The sequence below is a fragment of the Somniosus microcephalus genome, chromosome 1 (genome assembly GCF_052327205.1).
Source record: "Somniosus microcephalus isolate GS21.2 chromosome 1, FLI_Smic_1.0, whole genome shotgun sequence".
Classification (NCBI taxonomy): Eukaryota; Metazoa; Chordata; class Chondrichthyes; order Squaliformes; family Somniosidae; genus Somniosus; species Somniosus microcephalus.
The window spans coordinates 142887301-142907807 of NC_140987.1; the positions used below are offsets into that span (position 1 = coordinate 142887301).

The window sequence follows — 20507 nt, forward strand, 5'->3', positions numbered from 1 at the left end:
AGTTTGTACCACTTTCCTGGATAGGTGCAATACTCAAGAGGCTTAACACCATCCAAGACAGAGCAGTTCACTTGACTGGTGGCTCTTCCACTGGAATCAATATACACCCTTCTCCACCACCAGCTGTAGCTGCATATGTAAAGGATGCACTGCAGTGTAACTCACCAAGGTTACTTTAACAGCACCTCCATCCTCTGTGATCTCTACCACCAAGAAGGACAACAGCAGCAATGTCATGGAAAACTATCACCTCTAAGTCACACCCCAACCTGATATCTACTGCCATTCCTTCATCGCTGCTGATTGAATATCCTGGAGTTCCCAATTAACACCTTTGTGGGAGAGCAATCACCCCAAGACTGCAGTGGTTCAAGGAGAAGGCCCATCACTGAAAAGACAACAATTTCCTTAATTTCCATGGTGGGTGGGGCAGGGGGGTGGTTGGAACACCCAAATTGAGATGATTTTCAAAACTGAACTCTTAGTAAAAAGTCAACATGCAGATGAATAATAATGACTTAATTTGCCAGAGCTCTAAATTTACCTTAAAGCTAGTTGTAATGGATGCAAACTTGTTATCGGCTGTTTCAGGATTTCCAATTAGGTAATCCCAACTGGTAAACATTTTCCAGCTAAAGTTGAAATCTCCATCATCTCCATCAACTCCACTTTCATTCGCATTTCTCGCCATTCTATACAGGATTAATATTGTCATTAAACAGGAATGAGTTTTAACTAGTGTTTTCTAAATATAAACACAAGTGCAGATTTGAAACATCAGCTCAGGATTCAGGTGACAGTTATGAATAGCTCACATTTCATGGTGTACAATGTCACTTGAACCCTTTGATTACAACGGCCCTGTAATAATTTATCCATTAGTTTCTATACAATGGCTGCTTTGTCATATTCCTAGATGAATTCGGTAACAGCTACACAATAATCTAAACATTCTCTCAACAGTTTATTCAATACTCACGTTCTAATCACAACCATGAGACTATAGCCAAAGGAGCCCACGCCAACCATGAAATAAGACAATGGTAACCTATACTTGAAAACACCAATCATTCGCTGATTGTTGTAATATCCATAAAAAAGAGCGGAGTACTTTATATATCCCTGTAAAATACAAAAGTATTGATTTTTCAGTCATGGAGTCAGAACGGCACAGAAGGAGCAACCCGACTAAAGCGGGCCTGTGTGGGAACACAGCATCGGCGGCAGTTCAAACCGGTGGCAGTGAGTCAGGAGCAGCCCGACTAGAGCGGGCCTGTGTGGGAACACAGCATCGGCGGCAGTTCAAACCGGTGGCAGTGAGTCAGGAGCAGCATAGCAGTTCAACAGCAGGGGAGAGAGGTAAAAAGTAATCAAAGTGTGACGTCACCAGGATGCAGGTAAGTGATTGGTTGGTGAGTATTTGGTTGGTGAGTATTTCTCTTTTTTTTTAAACTTTAACTCTGGTTTATAGTTTCTAAGGTCTCTCTGGTGTAGCAGGGACTGTTGGTAAACCAGTTAACTGTAGTGTAATTAGTGGGATTGATTGATTTAATTTAAATTCAATTAATTAAAGGGTAAGTCATGGCAGGACAGCCGGGCCCCGTGATCTGCTCCTCCTGCGATATGTGGGAACTCAGGGACACTTCCTGTGTCCCTGACAACTACATGTGCAGGAAGTGCATCCAGCTGCAGCTACTGACAGACCGCATTGCGGCGCTGGAGCTGCGATTGGACACATACTGGAGCGTTCACGATGCTCAGGACAACGTGAATAGCACATTTACGGAGTTGGACACACCGCAGGTAGAGGTTGGACAGGAAGAAAGGGAACGGGTGACCAACAGGCAGATTACTAGGTGCAGGCAGGTAGTGCAGGGGTCCCCTGTGGCCATCCCCCTCTCCAGCAGATACACCACATTGAGTACTGTTGGGGGGGTGACTTATCAGAGGAAGGCAGCAGCAGCCAACTTCCTGGCACCAGGGGTGGCTCTGCTGCACAGAATGGGAGGAAAAAGAGGGGTAGAGCTATAGTAATAGGGGATTCAATTGTAAGGGGAATAGATAGGCGTTTCTGTGGCCGCAAACGAGACTCCAGGATGGTGTGATGCCTCCCTGGTGCAAGGGTCAAGGATGTCTCCGAGCGACTCCAGAACATCTTGGAAGGGGAGGGTGAACAGCCAGTTGTCGTGGTGCATATAGGCACCAACGATATAGGTAAAAAGCGGGATGAAGTCCTAAAAGCGGAGTATAGGGAGTTAGGAGATAAATTAAAAAACAGGACCTCAAAGGTAGTAATCCCAGGATTGCTACCAGTGCCACGTGCTAGGCAGAGTAGAAATAGAAGGATACTTCAGATGAATACATGGCTAGAGGAATGGTGCCAGGGGGAGGGATTCAAGTTCCTGGGACATTGGAACCGGTTCTGGGGGAGGTGGGACCAGTTCAAACCGGACGGTTTGCACCTGGGCAGGGCTGGAACCAATGTCCTAGGGGGAGTGTTTGCTAGTGCTGTGGGGGAGGGTTTAAACTAAAATGGCAGGGGGTTGGGAACCTGAGCAGGGAGACAGAGGAAAGGGAAACAAGGATAAAAGCAAAAGATAGGAAGGAGAAAAACAAAAGTGGCAGTCAGAGAAATCAACGGTTTAAATCAAACATGGCCACAGTAAATAATAATTCTAATAGGTCTAAGAGCATTAAAAAAACAAGCCTGAAGGCTTTGTGTCTTAATGCGAGGAGCATTTGTAATAAGGTGGATGAATTGGCTGCGCAAATAGAAGTAAACAAATACGATTTGGTTGGGATTACGGAAACGTGGCTCAAGGATGGCCAAGGCTGGGAACTCAACATCCAGGGGTATTCGATATTCAGGAAAGATAGGCAAAAAGGAAAGGGAGGTGGGGTAGCATTACTGGTTAAAGAAGGGATTAACACAATTGTAATGAAGGATATTAGCTCTGATGAGGTGGAATCTGTATGGGTAGAATTGAGAAATACTAAGGGGAAAAAAACGTTAGTGGGAGTGGTTTATAGACCTCCAAACAGTAAGGCGGAGGTTGGGGATGGCATTAAAAGAGAAATTAAAGAAGCGTGCAATAAGGGCACAGTAGTCATCATGGGTGACTTTAATCTACATATAGATTGGGCCAACCAAATGAGTAACACTACTGTGGAGGAGGAATTCCTGGAGTGTTTACGGGATGGTTTCCTGGACCGATATGTCGAGGAACCAACCAGAGATCAGGCCATCTTAGATTGGGTATTATGTAACGAGAAAGGATTAATTAGCAATCTTGTTGTAAGAGGCCCCTTGGGTCAGACCGATCATAATATGATCGAATTCTTCATTAAGATGGAGAATGAAGTAGTTGACTCGGAGACTAGGGTCCTCAATTTAAATAAAGGAAACTATGATGGTCTGAGGAGCGAGTTGGGTAGGATTGATTGGGGAATGGCACTCAAAGGGTTGACGGTGGATAGGCAATGGCAAACATTCAAAGATCGAATGGATGAACTACAGAATTTGTTCATCCCAGTTTGGCATAAAAATAAAACAAAAAAGGTGACCCAACCGTGGCTAACAAGGGAAATTAGGGATAGCATAAGGTCCAAGGAGAGGGCATATAAATTGGCCAGAAAATGCAATAATCCTGAGGATTGGGAGCAGTTTAGGATTCAACAAAGGAGGACAAAGGGATTAATTAAGAAAGGGAAAATAGAGTATGAGAGTAAGCTTGCAGAGAACATAAAAACTGACTGTAAAAGCTTTTAGATATGTGAAGAGAAAAAGATTGGTGAAGTCAAGCATAGGTCCCTTGCAGTCAGAATCGGAGGAATTTATAATGGGGAACAAAGAAATGGCAGACCAACTAAATACATATTTTGGTTCTGTCTTCACAAAGGAGGACACAAATAACCTCCCAGAGATGCCGGGGAACATAGGGTCTGATGAAAGGGTGGGACTGAAAGAAATCAGTATTTGTAGGGAAATGGTGTTAGGAAAATTGATGGGACTGAAGGCCGATAAATCCCCAGGGCCTGATAATCTACATCCCAGGGTACTTAAGGAAGTGGCCCTAGAAATAGTAGATGCATTGCTGGTCATCTTCCAGAACTCGATACACTCCGGAACGGTACCCATGGATTGGTGGGTAGCTAATGTTACCCCACTATTCAAAAAAGGTGGTAGAGAAAAGGCGGGGAATTATAGACCGGTAAGCTTGACATCGGTAGTGGGGAAAATGCTAGAGTCCATTATAAAAGATGTAATAGCAGAGCACTTGGAAAGCAGTGACTGGATCGGACAAAGTCAACATGGATTTACAAAAGGTAAATCATGCTTGACTAATCTACTGGAATTTTTTGAGGATGTAACTGGTAAAATAGATAAGGGAGAACCAGTGGATGTGGTGTATTTGGACTTTCAGAAGGCTTTCGATAAGGTCCCGCATAAGAGATTAGCGTGCAAAATTAAGGCACATGGGATTGGTGGCAAGGTATTGACTTGGATAGAGAACTGGTTGGCGGACAGAAAGCAAAGAGTTGGAATAAACGGGTCATTTTCCGAGTGGCAGGCAATGATTAGTGGGGTACCGCAAGGATCGGTCCGAGGACCCCAGCTGTTCACAATATATATTAATGATCTGGACGAGGGAATTGGATGTAATATCTCCAAATTTGCAGACGACACAAAGCTGAGGGGGAGGGTATGCTGTTAGGAGGATGTCGTGAAACTCCAGCACGATTTGGACAGGTTGGGTGATTGGGCAGAAACATGGCAAATGCACTATAATGTGAATAAATGTGAGGTTATCCACTTTGGTGGCAAAAACAGGGAGGCAGATTATTATTTGAATGGTAATAGATTGGGAGAAGGGGAAGTGCAAAGAGACCTGGGTGTTCTTGTACACCAGTCGCTGAAGGTAAGCATGCAGGTGCAGCAGGCGGTTAAGAAGGCAAATGGTATGTTGGCCTTCGTAGCAAGAGGGTTCGAGTACAAGAACAAGGATGTCTTGCTGCAGTTGTACAGGGCCTTGGTGAGACCACACCTTAGTATTGTGTGCAGTTTTGGTCGCCTTACCTGAGGAAGGACGTTCTTGCCATGGAAGGAGTGCAGCGAAGATTCACCAGGCTGATACCTGGGATGGCAGGAATGACGTATGAGGAGAGATTGTGTCGATTGGGCTTATACTCACTGGAGTTTAGAAGATTGAGAGGGGATCTCATCGAAACCTATAAAATTCTGTCAGGCCTGGACAGACTCGATGCAGGAAGGATGTTTATGATGGCCGGGGAGTCCAGAACCAGGGGTCATAGTCTAAGGATAAGGGGTAAGCCATTTAGGACTGAAATGAGGAGGAATTTCTTCACCCAGAGAGTGGTGAACCTGTGGAATTCTCTGCCACAGAGGGCGGTGGAGGCCAGTTCATTAAGTATATTGAAGAAGCAGTTGGATATATTTCTTAAGGCTAAAGGGATCAAGGGATATGGGGAGAAGGCAGGGACCGGGTACTGAATTTGGATGATCAGCCATGATCTCATTGAATGGCGGAGCAGGCTCGAAGGGCCGAATGGCCTACTCCTGCTCCTATCTTCTATGTATCTATGTATCTATGTAAGGAGGCCATTCGGCCCATCGAGTCCATGCCAGCTCTCTGTAGAGCAATCCAGTCAGTCCCATTCCCCCGCTCTATACCCGTAGCCCTGCAAGTTTATTTCCCTCAAGTGCTTATCCAGTCTCCCCTTGAAAACATTGAGTGTCTCCGCTTCCACCACTTCCGTCGGCAGCGAATTCCAGGTCCTCACCACTCGCTGCATCAAAAAGTTTTCCTCACATCCCCCCTGCATCTCTTGCCCAAAACCTGAAATCTGTGTCCCCTAATCTTTGTACCATCAACTAGTGGGAACAGCCTTTCCCCATCTAGCCGATCCAAACCCGTCATAATCTTGTACACCTCTATCAAATCACCCCTCAACCTCCTTTGTTCTAATGAAAACAAGTCATTGTGGTATACTAATGTTTTACACTTTAATGTTCAGGCATCATGAATTGGTTTTACTGCATATAATACATACAAGCCACTGAAAGACATTTTATCATCCCTCTGCATACCAATGATCGAATATTTTTTTAAAATTTTTTTTTTATAAAAGGATGCCGTAATAGTGCACTTCAGGCCATAAATTTTTCATGACATCATTAGGAAGCTTAATTGCAATCTAATTTGCAAAAGTAACTTTTTCAAAAGTTCACTGCTATAAATAAAATACAAAAATTACATGAATATTGAGCTCATTTGATCAGTCTGCAAGATCTTCAATGACTCAGTCATGACACCAGCATATCAACTCCCCACTATTTACTCAGATGTGACTGAATAATTCAGTAGTGTAGACCTGAACTTGATGATGACAAAATAGATTAATTTCTCAAAATCTTATCAATTTATAGAATCTACAGGATATACTATGCATCCAACATGTGGACCAATTAGTCTTACTAACATTCCATGTAAAAAAATGTCAATGATTATCAAAAATATGATTCAATATCATCTATACAGCAGTAACCTAGTTAACAGCAGTCAGCTTGGATTCGGAAGGGGAAGATCATGCCTGACCAACTTCCTCAACTTCTTTGATGAACTGACACTCAACTGGACTGTGGGAAGCCTTAAGACATGGTGTACCTCAATTTTCAAAAGGCTTTAGAAATAGTTCCACATGAAAGGTTATTAATTAAACTCATAGCTGTGGGGATTTAAGATAAATCCCTGGAAATGGGTAAGAAACTGGATAAAGAGTAGGAAACAAGTATTCGTTAGAGGAGTTATGTTGGAGTGGGGAGACTACTGAGGGAGGTACCTCAGGGCTTGGTGCTGGGATGATTACCGTTCCTAATTTACATAAATAATCTGGATTCAGAAACTCAAGGCAAAGTTGCCAAATTTGCAAATAATACTAAACTAGGAGGGGCAGTGGGATCTGCAGAAGCAGCTCAAAAATTACAGAATGAGAGGGACAAAATATGTGTGGCCACAACAATATCAGATGAAATTTAACACATACAGTTGTGAAGTACTGCACAAAGGAAGGAAAAATAGATGACATGTATACTCCATGAATGGCATTGATATAGTTAAGAATGAAGTTGAAAGAAACCTAGGAATCTTAGGGGAGTGGACTCTAAATATGTCCAACCAATGCAGAACAGCTAATAGGATGTTGGGCTACAAAGCCAAAGCATTAGAATGCAAGTTAGAGGTGGTAACAATCAAACTGTATAATGCTCTGGTCAGACAACACCTTGAATATTGCATCCAATTCTGAGCACTAAGAAACATGAAAGACACTCGAATGCTGGAGCCACAAGGCTAATTCCCAGTGTCGGGATCAGAATTATAAGGAAACATCGGATAGACTTGGGCTTTTAGAAGGCAGGAGTCTGAGGAATAAACTTAAAGGTATACAAGATGGTTAAGGATATATGAAAATTTAACCTGGAATATTACTTTAAATTAAATTGTAGGAATAAAATTAGTGGACAAAGGATCAAACTAGTAAAATATAACTTTAGGATTTATATCAGAACATTATTCTTCACACAAAGAGTAATCAATGTGTGGAATAAAATTCCAGATAAAAAAATAGTGGAGGCAAAAACCTTGGAATCATTTAAGAAACAATTGGATGCTACAATAGTGGGACTTTAGGACCTCTCAGGATAGATTCATTAATTTGGACAGAATAGCCTTCATCATCTTGTGAAGAGAAGGAATGCACAGAAGGCTGGGGTCAGAAGACACTGGTACAAGTGGGGCATAAAGTTGCACACAAGCAACAAACAAAACTGAAAAGGAAAGGAAACCTAAAAGACAGGCATGAGTCTTCAGGCAAGTGCCAGTGCAGGGCATTACCTGATCCTCTGGTTGATGGCTGTTGATGTGGCGATTGTGAAATGAGAAGGCTGTTCCCTTTGCCAATTCACTGCACCATCCCCAAAAGTCAGTCATCCAGCATGCTTACCAGGAGGTGGAAGAAGTTTGACATCTGCAGCACACCAGTAATGTCATTTGATGTGCTGGCCCCATGCGGTGTGGCTAAGGCTGGGGCCTTGGCAGAGCGGGTGACCAACCTGTGCCACACCACTCCATGGCATCCTGCAGAATTTTCACTAAAACAAGTTATTTATTGGCAGCTTGTTAGAATATCTACAGACTCACCCCAAACTCCCAAAGTACTGAAATATCCATAGCAGTCGGCTGTTCTTTCCTTGGCACCGTCTTCCGAGGTATGCTGCCATATTGTAGGCCCATCAATGCCTAAAGTATAAAAGTGTTATCAAAATCCCATTACAGTTTCCTTTGGTCTTCTAACAAATTAACTATACCTCCTATTTTGGTATCATCTGCAAATTTTGACACCACTACCTCTAAGCCTATGTCAAAATCATTGATTTACATAGTGAACAGACGTGGCTCCAGAACTGAACATTGTGGGACACCATAGCCTACTTTCAACCACGCTGAAAAACTGCCCTTTGTAAATGTTGGATAGCCAGGTGGTGAGGGATAGAATACTAGAGCCTAGTCCTCTGTCACTTCCAAGCCTTTATTTAGAGATACACAATACATGCCATACACCCCCAAGATAAACCTTGGCCTAAAAATTTGTTTGCTTTGCGCCTCCAGTTAGTGCCCTAAGAGGGCGCTAACGGGGCGCAAAGCAACTAGCGCCCAGGCGCGGCACCGCCAACGCCTCCCACAAAATTCAGTGGGAGGTTAGTGGCAGCAGTAACCTTTAGCACCCCGCGGCGCTATGCACTCGCACTCCGGCCACAATCTTCGGTAGCGCCCCCTGACTTACCGCCGGACACCAGGGGGGCCTACCTGCGGCTGGGGCAACGCTAATTAAAGGCGAGGTGCCGGGCAGCCATTTTTGTTGCTGGCCGCCTGCCAGCACCTGCCCCCGTTGCCTTCCCTGGCCTCCTGATCAGCCCCCCGCCACCCCGCGGAGTGCTGGCTGCGCCCCGTGAGCCCAGCACTTCTCTTGGGCTTCACTTCTCTTCTCTTGGGCTTCCAGTAGAGCCCCGCTTCCCTCTTGGGGCACTACCGATGAATTTCGGCCGAGGGGGCGCTAATTTTTTTGGGGTGCTAAAAGTAGCCCCCCAGCGGTTAGCACCCAAAGGGGGCATGACTCAATTTTTCCCCCTTCTCTTCCTGAACCTGCTCCCATATATATCAACACAAGAAAGTTCCCAATTAATACGCACCACCTGAATATAATTAACACACAAATGACCTGAATACAATTAACAGATTCACTTTTCTCTCTTTAAATACAATTAAAAAAAAACTTAATAATACAACCAATATTTAAAATAAATTAAAGACTTCCAAACGGTGTACAAAGCATTACATTGTGAGATTGCCCTTCTCCAGGATCGTTAATAATTTCTTCGTACGTGCACTTCTTTTAGTAAAACAATCTGATTGTTGATGGCTTGAATCCGCCCATTTAATTTTAGAGATTTCCTTTCTCTACAGCATTTGTTTCAAGCCAGCAAGGTCAATCTGTAATCTTTTCTCACTCACACTTTTCGTAGAGTGTACATTATCCCACAATTAATTATTGTCTGCAGAACATTCAATGGGTATACTATCTTCAGTAGTCCCACTGTACAGGAAATCACTCAAGATATTTGCCAAATAGAATCCCATATCTACGACCTCCACAAGAGCCAGTTTTTCAGCAGCCAAAGTACTTTGAACAACCATTTTTATTTTCTTAACTTCCCAAGCTAAAGGACAACATTTCCCATTCTCACCCATAAGAAACACTAAAGGGCTAGAAATTCAGGCCTAGAAATTCACTGGCGCCCCGCTTGGGGCGCCAGCCTCGCCAGGGCATTGGAAGTACCGCCCCGGAAGGAGTCGCGGCCGCCCGCCGCAAATTCAGTTTCAGCGCCCCAGACAGATGCGCAGCGCTACTCGAGGCGCCCCGCATCCCGCTTGGGGCGCTGCAACTGAAAATCGCAGCGCAACATGTCGCAGCACGCTGCGGTACTGCAGGCCTTCCTCCACTTCTTAAAGGGGAGGGGCCTGCTGCAGCACGCTTGAAGAGCGCAAGTGCCGGCAAAAGAGCCCGGCACCGAGGAGAAGTGCCGGGCTCTTGGGACACAGCCGGCACTTCACGGGGGGGGGGGTGGGGGGGGGGAGGGGGCTCAGGAGGCCGGGGACGGCGGCACGGAGAGGTGCTGGCAGGCGGCCAGCAAAAAAAATGGCCGCCCCGCACCTCAGCGCCTCTACCGCCGCAGGTAGGCCCCCCTGAACCGGTCGCAAATTGCGACCGCCGTTAAAGCAGGGGGCGCTACTAAATTTCGCGATTGGTGCAGTAGCGGGGCGTTGCGCACACCGATGACGTCATTGGTAGCGGCACAGCGCTAACTGTAATGTATGTACCTTTAAGGAGAGAACTACTTTGTACAGCTCCTGTATACTGTAGTACCGGCAGTGCCCACACCTGTATATAAACCCTGAGTGGTGATCTGTACAGTTAGTTCTAGAGTAACCCTCATTCAGTAAACACCTGTTGAATTGTTCCCTGCCATCTGTTGTCTGATTATTGAAGGACAGAACATTAAGATACACGGATCTAACAGTGGCGATGAGCAAGTTTGAACCTACCTGCAACTCTGCATCACCTCCCAGGGATTCGCTCCTGGAGAACAGTGGAAGAAGGTCGAGTCCAGAAGCACGGGCGTCGACCATGGGCAACCGCCCAGTCATCCAGCGGAGATTTGAGCATCGCAGGGGAGGCTGTCGAGAGCCAGGTTTGGCTTTCCAGTCATGGTGGTCCAGCGAAACGGGCTGGCAACAGGTACTGTGCAGACCCTTCCCGGATAGCGACGGGCTAGAGCCCGACCTAGCGGCACAGAAAAAGGCCGAGCAGCGTCGACTGTTGTGTATGTACCTTTAAGGGAATAACTGGTCTTAGACTGCAGTACCGGCAGTGACCACCCCTGTATAAAAGGCCCTAGCAGACTTCTGTAGTTTCAGTTTCAAGCTGCCTCTTGTTCAGTAAAGTACCTGTTAAACTGTTCTCCCGAAGTCCGTGTATTATTGAGGCGCGGACTTTACAGTGGCGACGAGTAAGTTCGAACTCACCTGCAGTGTGGCATCATCTCACGGGGATCTCGCCTGAAAGGAAGGTCCTGGAAGGTCATAGTCTGAGCAACGGGCGTCGACCGAGGGCAACCGCCCAAAGAATCCATCGGTGTTTGGAGAATTGCGGGAGAGACTGTGGTTCCAGCGAATCGTGCTGGTAGCAGGTAGCGCGCTGACCCTTCCGGACTGCGACGGGCTCAAGCTCGATCGAGCGGCTCTACAAATCGGGCCGCGCAGCGTCGCCGGGAAAAGAAAACAAGAGAGGGTGGAGCACACAGGGCGCGGTTGGTGCTCGAGAACAGGACAGCGGAGAGAAACTAAACGGGGGGGAAGGAAAGCGAGACGGACCGAAGCTGCGGGTCACCGCCATTACCCCGTAGAATGCTAGGAGCAGCGTGGCAGTAAGGGGAAGAAGCAAAAGCGCAGGAGGCGCCATTTTATCCCGTTGGGGAAGAAGCAAAAGCGTGGGAGGTGCCATTATATTCCATTGGGGAAGAAGCAAAAGCAAGGGAGGCGCCATTTTAAATCGCCCAAGATGCCAAAAAGTGGCAGTATCACTGCTTTCGACAACGAGGTAGAAGACTGGACCAGGTATGTGGAAAGAATGGAAGTGTACTGCAAGGCAAATGAGGTGGCTGATGGAAAGAGGGCGTCGGTATTATTAAATCTGATGGGTGCGAGTACGTACGGCCTATTGCGGAATTTAATTACCCCAGTTAAACCAATGGAGAAAAGTTTTGAGGAGATTGTTCATATATTGCAGGAACATCTAAGCCCTACACCACTGCTGATAGCAGAAAGATTCAAGTTCCATAAAAGAAACCAGCACAAAGATGAGAGCAATGCTGACTATCTTACGGAATTACGCAAGTTATCGAAGCACTGCCAGTTCGGAGCAGGACTGGCAGACACCTTACGGGATAAGTTTGTCTGCGGGCTCCAGAGTGAAGGAACCCAGAAACGACTACTTTCAAAAAAGGACCTGATGCTAGAACAGGCTTTCAGCGTGGCAGTATCCTATGAAGCAGCAGCACGGGGAGCTGCGGAAATACAACAGAAACCACAAGAATACAGCGCTAACGAAATGGCGTATGGAGCCGAAAAGTGCTATCGCTGTGGCAGAACAACCCATGAGCAGAAGGACTGCTGGTTTAAAGACAAAATATGCAGGCAATGCGGGAAAATGGGACATCTAGCAAGAGTCTGCAGGTCGGGAAAGAAGACCAACACAACAAGAACTACTAAGGAACAGTACAGGAAAGTAAAGAAACTGACAGATAGTAGTTCAGAAGATCAGGAGAGTGATAAGGACTCCAGGAGCAGTCGACTAAGTTGTTTAAAGTTACACAACGTGATCGCAAAAGAAGATCACCGAACCATTTGGGTCACCCTCATGATAGCAGGGTCCCCAGTGAAGATGGAATTGGACACAGGATCAGCCCTAACTGTCATGAATCGATGAGACTATGAGCGGCTATTCTCACACATACCCTTAAAGGACACGTCCATTGTATTGAAGACATACACGGGGCAAAAGGTCTACCCCAGAGGAAAAATAAGGGTGCCAGTTGAATATAACGGAAAGGAAACACAGAAACTATACATGTATATACTATGAGATGGAGGACCACCATTATTGGGACGTGAATGGATCCGAAGACTACAATTGGATTGGCATTCCATTCTGGCAGTAACTGTGACTGACAAAAAAGATGATGACGTCGCACCTGGACGTCTGTCACAAATTCTATCTGACGCGGAAGAGGTGTTCCAACAAGGACTTGGGACTCTAAAAGGAGTAAAGGCAACCATAAAGATTGAGGATAACGCAACCCCAAAATTTTTCAAGGCCAGACCGGTGCCATACGCGATAGGCCCAGCTGTGGAAGCTGAACTAGAGAGTCTGGAGCGTTCGGGGGTGCTGTCTAAAGTGGACTGGAGCGAGTGGGCCACACCCATCGTTCCTGTAATGAAGAAAGCATTGAGCAGCACACCTGGGGAGCCAAGGAAGGTTCGCATCTGTGGGGACTTCAAGGTGACTGTGAACCCAGTCCTGCACACAGTACAGTATCCGCTTCCGCGGAGAGAAGATATTTTCGCCTCACTATCTGGAGGGAAACGTTTTACAAAGATTGACCTGGCTCAAGCGTATCTACAAATGGAGGTGGAAGAAGCATCTAGGAAATACCTCACGATAAACACTCACAAAGGCCTTTACCAGTACAATCGACTGGTATTTGGGGTAGCATCGGCCCCGGCTATGTAGCAGAGGGCAATGGAACAAGTCCTGCAAGGGATCCCGGGGACCCAGTGTTATTTGGACGACATCCTGGTTACGGGCGATAATTACAATGAACACCTTGCCAACCTGGAACAGGTGCTCACGAGATTGCAGGAATATGGGCTACGAGCCAACCGTCCCAAATGCGAGTTCTTCAGGAGACAAATCTCATATTGTGGCCACATGATTGATGAGGAAGGGTTGCATAAGTCGCCGGACAAGATTGAGGCTGTAGTCAAGGCTCCAGCACCAGAAAATGTGTCGCAACTGAGGTCGTTCCTGAGGTTGGTTAACTACTACCATAAGTTCTTGCTGAATTTATCTACAATTCTGCATCCACTGAACGCCCTCCTTCAAACTGGTGTAACATGGAAATGGAGTGATGAGTGTAAGCGTGCCTTTCAGGAATGTAAATGCCAAATCACTTCAAAAGAAGTATTGGCCCACTACAACCCAACACTACCGATTCGGTTGGCATGTGATGCGTCACCTTACGGATTTGGAGCGGTGCTGTCACACAAATTCAGTGACGGTTCAGAGAGGCCAATAGCCTTTGCATCGCGCTCGCTAACCTCAGCCGAGCGTAACTATGCCCAGATTGACAGGGAGGCCCTCAGTCTGGTGTGGGGGGTGAAGAAGTTCAATCACTATCTGCACGGGCAGAAATTCACCCTACTGACTGATCATCAACCCCTGGTCTCAATTCTTAACCCAAAGAAGGGCGTTCCAGTGATGACGGCACAACGGCTGCAAAGATGGTCACTTTTTCTAGGGGCACATCAGTATGACATAGAGTACAAAGGTACAAAACAGCATGGAAACGCTGATGGGCTGTTGCGCCTACCATTGCCTACAGCGGAAGAAGCACCTGCAGTGGACCCTGTGGAGATATTCCATGCGACCATAGTCGAATGTTTGCCTGTTACAAACGCAAGTATTGAGAAGGAAACCCGAAATGACCCGACACTCTCTCGGGTCTATGATTTGACGGTGAAGGGATGGCCAGCATATGGCGACTCACTGTTGCCAGCATTCTCGCCAAGGAGGGAACAGCTGTCAGTGTGCCGGGGAACCTTGATGTGTGGATCCCGAGTGGTAATGCCACCCAAGTTGAGAGATAGAGTACTCAATGAGCTTCACGAGGGTCATCTGGGAGGGGTAGCAATGAAGAGCCTAGCCAGGGCGTTTGTGTGGTGGCCGGGAATCGATAAAGAAATCGAGGATATGACCAAGAGATGCACAGGATGCCAGAAGGTCCAAAACGCTCCACCACAGGCCCCGCTACATCCATGGGAGTGGCCCTCATCTCCATGGCAACGGGTACACATTGATTTCGCTGGTCCATTTATGGACTCAATGTTTCTAATCGCTGTGGACACCCATTCGAAATGGCCAAAGGTCATTAAAATGTCCTCCACCACCACGGAGAAAACTATTGCAGTCCTAAGGACCATCTTTGCCAGGAATGGGTTGCCAGAACAGATCTGTTCCGACAATGGCCCACAGTTTGTGTCTGAGGATTTCCGGAGGTTCCTGAAGAATAATGGGGTGAAACATTACACATCTGCCCCATATCATCCAGCCACAAATGGATTGGCTGAGAGGTTTGTTCAGACCTTTAAAAAGGCCATAAAGGCAATGTATAATGACGACATACCACTGCAACACAAGGTGGATAACTTCCTGTTTTCTTACCGGAATGCGACACATGCAGTAACCAACCAAACTCCAGCTGTACAGTTTTTCAACCGGAGACTAAGATGTCGCTTGGATTTGCTCAAACCAAACATAAGACGAGATGTTGAGGATAAGCAGTTCCAGCACATAAATGAGAAGCCAACCAGGAGCTTCAAGATAGGGCAACTAGTCTTGGCCCACGACTACCGAACAGAAAAATGGCAGCCAGGCACGATATCCACACAGCAGGGACCACTAATGTACACAGTGGACGTTGGAGAGAGCATCGTGAGACGCCATGCTGACCAGATTCTAGAGTCACAGGAACAAGCCAAACCTGTACCACAAGCATGTGCACCTGGTAATGAGCCCGAAGTACAGATTGCATCTACCTCAGAAGCAGGGGTATTGGAAGCTGACGAACCAACCAATGACAATGAGCCAGAATTGACTCCACCGTCGAGAAAGGCGCTATCCAGTCCGGATCAGGAGGCCTCCTCAAAGACTGAACTTATAAATGATTATTTCAGTTGATGTATATATTACTGAGAAAATTGTAATTGTAATTAGTTATTATTTAGTTGTTAAATGAATGTTATGTACTGTTTATCTGAAAGGGGAGGAATTGTTGTGTATGTACCTTTAAGGGAATAACTGGTCTTAGACTGCAGTACTGGCAGTGACCACCCCTGTATAAAAGGCCCTAGCAGACTTCTGTAGTTTCAGTTTCAAGCTGCCTCTTGTTCAGTAAAGTACCTGTTAAACTGTTCTCCCGAAGTCCGTGTATTATTGAGGCACGGACTTGACATCAACGGGGGAAGAGAGAGAGGGCAGAGCGCACAGGGCGCAGCCGGTGTTCAGGACCGAGCGGCGTCAACGGGGGAGAGAGGCGAGAGAGAGCAGAGTGCAGCCGGTGTTCAAGGGCCGAGCAGCGTCAACGGGGGAGAGAGGCGCGCAGCACAACGCGAGGCACTGCCATTGCCACGATGACTGCAGAGAGCGGCGTTGGCAGCAGCGCAGGAGCAATGCACGAAACCCACAGGGCGTCGCCATTTGCCACAAGGACCACCGAGAGCGGCGTTGGCAGCAGCGCGGGAGACGTCATTTTAAGCCGCAGCGGGGAAGAAAGGAAAGCGCGGGAGACGCCATTTAAAGCCAGTCTAACCACACCCAAAAATGCCGAAGAGTGGCAGTATCACAACATTCGACAATGAAGTCGAAGATTGGACGACATATGTCGAACGCATAGAAGTATACTACAAGGCGAATGAAGTGCCAGATGACAAGAAAGCGCTGGTATTGCTGAATTCAATGGGTGCAAAAACGTATGGCTTACTACGAAACCTAGTAACCCCAGAGAAGCCAGTAGAAAACGATTTTGAAAACATAGTGTCAATCCTCCAGGACCACTTAAACCCCACACCGCTGCTGATAGCAGAAAGATTTAAGTTTCACAAAAGGAACCAGCATAAAGATGAAAGTAATGCTGAGTATTTAACGGAACTGCGCAAGCTATCAGAACACTGCCAGTTTGGAATGGGACTAGCAGATACTTTAAGGGACAAGTTTGTGTGTGGGCTTCAAAGTGAAGGAACCCAGAAACGGCTTCTATCAGAAAAGGATCTTACGCTGGACAAGGCTTTCAGCATTGCAGTATCACATGAAGCAGCAGCACGGGGCGCTACAGAGATACAACGGAGACCGCAAGAATATGGCACAAATGAAATGTCATATAGAACAGTGAAGTGCTATCGCTGCGGCAGAACAACACACGACCATAATGATTGCTGGTTCAAGGACAAAGTGTGCAGACAGTGGAAAAGTAGGACACATAGCAAGAGTCTGCAGGTCGGGAAAGAAAACCAGCAGCAAGAAATCTCCACAGGAGAAGTACAAGAAGGTACATAAGGTGACGGAGAGTAGTTCAGACGAACAGAAGAGTGATACAGACTCCGGAAGCAAGGAGCTGGGTTGTCTGAAACTACATAATGTGATCAAAACGGAGGATCACCAAACTATCTGGGTCACGCTCAAGATAGCAGGAGTCCAAGTGAAAATGGAATTGGACACAGGATCAGCCCTAACAGTCATAAACCGAAGGGACTACAAGCGGCGATTCTCACATATACCCTTGAGAGATACAAAGATTGTCTTGAAGACGTACACGGGGCAAAAAGTCTACCCCAAAGGAAAAATAAGGGTGAACGTTATATATAACGGCAAGGAAACACCAAAAATGAACCTATATGTATTGCCAGATGGAGGACCACCATGACTAGGACGTGAATGGATCCGGAAGATACAGCTAGATTGGCATTCCATACAGGCACTGACTGTGACTGACGAAAAGGATGATGACATCACACCTGGGCGACTGTCAAAGATCCTAACTGACGCGAAAGAAGTGTTCCAGCAAGGACTCGGAACACTAAAAGGCATGACAGCGATTAAAATTGAAGAAAACACAAGCCCAAAATTTTTTAAGGCCTTATGCGATCCGCCCAGCCGTCGAAGCAGAGCTGGAGAGTCTGGAACATTCAGGCGTACTGTCCAAGGTAGACTGGAGCGAGTGGGCTACACCCATCGTCCCTGTGATGAAAAAGTCATTGAGCAGCACGCCTGGGGAACCAAGGAAGGTTCGCATCTGTGGGGACTTTAAGGTAACAGTGAACCCGGTCCTTCACACCGTACAATAACCACTTCCGCGGATTGAAGATATTTTCGCCTCGCTATCTGGAGGGCAACGCTTCACTAAGATTGATCTGGCCCAGGCGTATCTGCAAATGGAGGTAGAAGAAGCATCAAAAAACTACCTCACAATCAACACCCATAAAGGTCTCTACCAATACAACCGGCTGGTATTCGGGGTAGCATCAGCTCTGGCTATTTGGCAGAGTGCAATGGAACAAGTCCTGCAAGGGATCCCAGGGACCCAGTGTTATTTGGACGACACCCTGGTCACGGGCAAAAATGACAGTGATCACCTTGCCAACCTGGAGCAGGTGCTCACTAGATTGCAGGAATGTGGGCTCCGAGCTAACCGCCCCAAATGCGAGTTTTTTAGAAAACAGATCTCGTATTGTGGCCACGTTATCGATAAAGAGGGGTTACATAAGTCCCCAGAGAAGATTGAGGCAGTAGTCAAGGCTCCAGCACTGGAAAATGTGTCACAACGGAGGTCGTTCCTCGGGCTGGTAAACTACTACCATAAGTTCTTGCCAAATTTGTCTACAATACTACACCCACTGAACACCCTACTGCAAACTGGGGTGCCATGGAAGTGGAGTGACGAATGTAGATGAGCTTTCCAGAAGAGCAAAACACTAATCACATCGAAAGAGGTATTGGCCCATTACAACCCGGCATTACCAATTCGGTTGGCATTTGATGCGTCACCCTACGGCATTGGAGCGGTGCTGTCGCACAAATTCTCGGACGGCTCAGAGAGGCCAATAGCCTTTGCGTCACGATCACTAACCTCAGCCAAGCGTACCTACACCCAGATTGACAGGGAGGCCCTCAGCCTAGTGTGGGGAGTGAAAAAGTTCAATCACTATCTGCACGGGCAGAAGTTCACCTTGCTGACTGACCACCAACCAATTGTCTCCATCTTTAATCCAAAGAAGGGCGTTCCGGTGATGACTTCGCAAGGGCTACAAAGATGGTCCCTTTTTCCAGGGGCGCACCAATATGAAATCGAGTATAAGGGCATGAAACAGCATGGAAACGCTGATGGGCTATCACGCCTGCCACTGCCTACTGCGGAGGAAGCACCAGCAGTGGATCCTGTCGAAATATTTAATTCGACTATAATTGAATGCTTGCCAGTAACTAACGCTGGTATAGAGAAGGAGACCCGAAATGACCCGACACTGTCTCGGGTAAATGATTTGACGGTGAAGGGATGGCCAGCACATGGCGACTCACTGTTGCCAGCATTCTCATCCAGAAGAGAACAGCTGTCAGTATGCCAGGGGACCTTGATGTGTGGATCCCGAGTGGTAATTCCACCCAAGTTAAGGGAGAGAGTGCTCAATGAGCTTCATGAGGGTCATCTGGGAGGGGTAAAAATGAAAAGCCTAGCCAAGGCTTATGTGTGGTGGCTGGGAATCGATAAACAAATCGAGGACCTGACCAAGAACTGCTCAGGATGCCAGAAAGTCCAAAATGCACCACCACAGGCCCCTCTACACCCATGGGAGTGGCCCTCATCTCCATGGCAATGGGTGCATATTGATTTTGCTGGTCCATTCATGGACTCAATGTTTTTAATAGCCGTGGATGCGCACTCGAAATGGCCTGAGGTCAAATGTCCTCCACCACCACGGAGAAAACTATTGCAGTCCTACGGACCATTTTTGCCAGGAATGGCTTGCCAGAACAGATTTGCTCCGACAACGGACCACAGTTTGTGTCCGAAGAGTTCCGGAGGTTCTTGAAAAAGAATGGGGTAAGGCATTACACATCCGCCCCGTATCATTCAGCCACAAATGGATTGGCTGAGAGGTTCGTACAAACCTTTAAGAAGACAATAAAGGCTATGTAAAATGAAAACATTCCGCTGCAGCACAAGGTGGACAATTTCCTGTTTGCCTACCGGAATGCGACACATGCAGTCACCAACCAGGCCCCAGCCATGATGTTCTTTAACCGAAGGTTAAGATCTCGCCTGGATTTGCTCAGACCAAACGTACGAAGAGATGTTGAGAGTAAGCAATTCCAGCACATCCATGAGAAGCCAACAAGGAGCTTCAATGTAGGGCAACCAGTCTTGGCCCGCGACTACCGAACAGAAAAATGGCAGCCAGGAACGATATGCACACGGCAGGGCCCACTAATGTACACAGTGGACGTTGGGGAAAGCATCGTGAGACGCCATGCTGACCAGATCCTGGAGTCACAGGAACAAGTTAACCCCATGCCTCGCCCATACGTGCCTGGTGATGAACCCGACGTACAGGTAGCATCTACCCCAGAAACAGTAGCATCGGAAGCTGATGAACCAACCGACGACAGGGGGCCAGAATCGCCTCCGCACCAAGAGCAAGACACTCGGGAAAGGCGCTATCCAAAAAGGATCAGGAAGCCTCCCCAGAGACTGAATTTATAAATAGACTATTTTCAGCTAATGTTGCATGTTAAAAGTGTTAATTGTAATTAGTTTGATATTTAATTGTTAAATGAGTGTTATGGTACTGTTAATCTAAAAGGGGAGGAATTGTAATGTATGTACCTTTAAGGAGAGAACTACTTTGTACAGCTCCTGTATACTGTAGTACCGGCAGTGACCACACCTGTATATAAACCCTGAGTAGTGATCTGTACAGTTAGTTCTAGAGTAACCCTCATTCAGTAAACACCTGTTGAATCATTCCCTGCAGTCTGTT

The 20507-nt window shown here is 46.8% G+C and overlaps 1 protein-coding gene across 1 annotated transcript in view; it reads right to left on the reverse strand.

The window, feature by feature from the left end:
• Nucleotides 1-20507, reverse strand: part of LOC147124389 (transmembrane channel-like protein 2-B) — a 180794-nt gene that overhangs the window by 62437 nt on the left and 97850 nt on the right. Inside the window, exons 8-10 of the mRNA XM_085963421.1 lie at nucleotides 8220-8318; nucleotides 980-1122; nucleotides 545-692 (exon numbers count right to left, since the gene is read on the reverse strand). Of these exons, the coding sequence (XP_085819547.1) occupies nucleotides 545-692; nucleotides 980-1122; nucleotides 8220-8318 (390 nt within the window). The remainder of the gene's footprint in view (nucleotides 1-544; nucleotides 693-979; nucleotides 1123-8219; nucleotides 8319-20507) is intronic.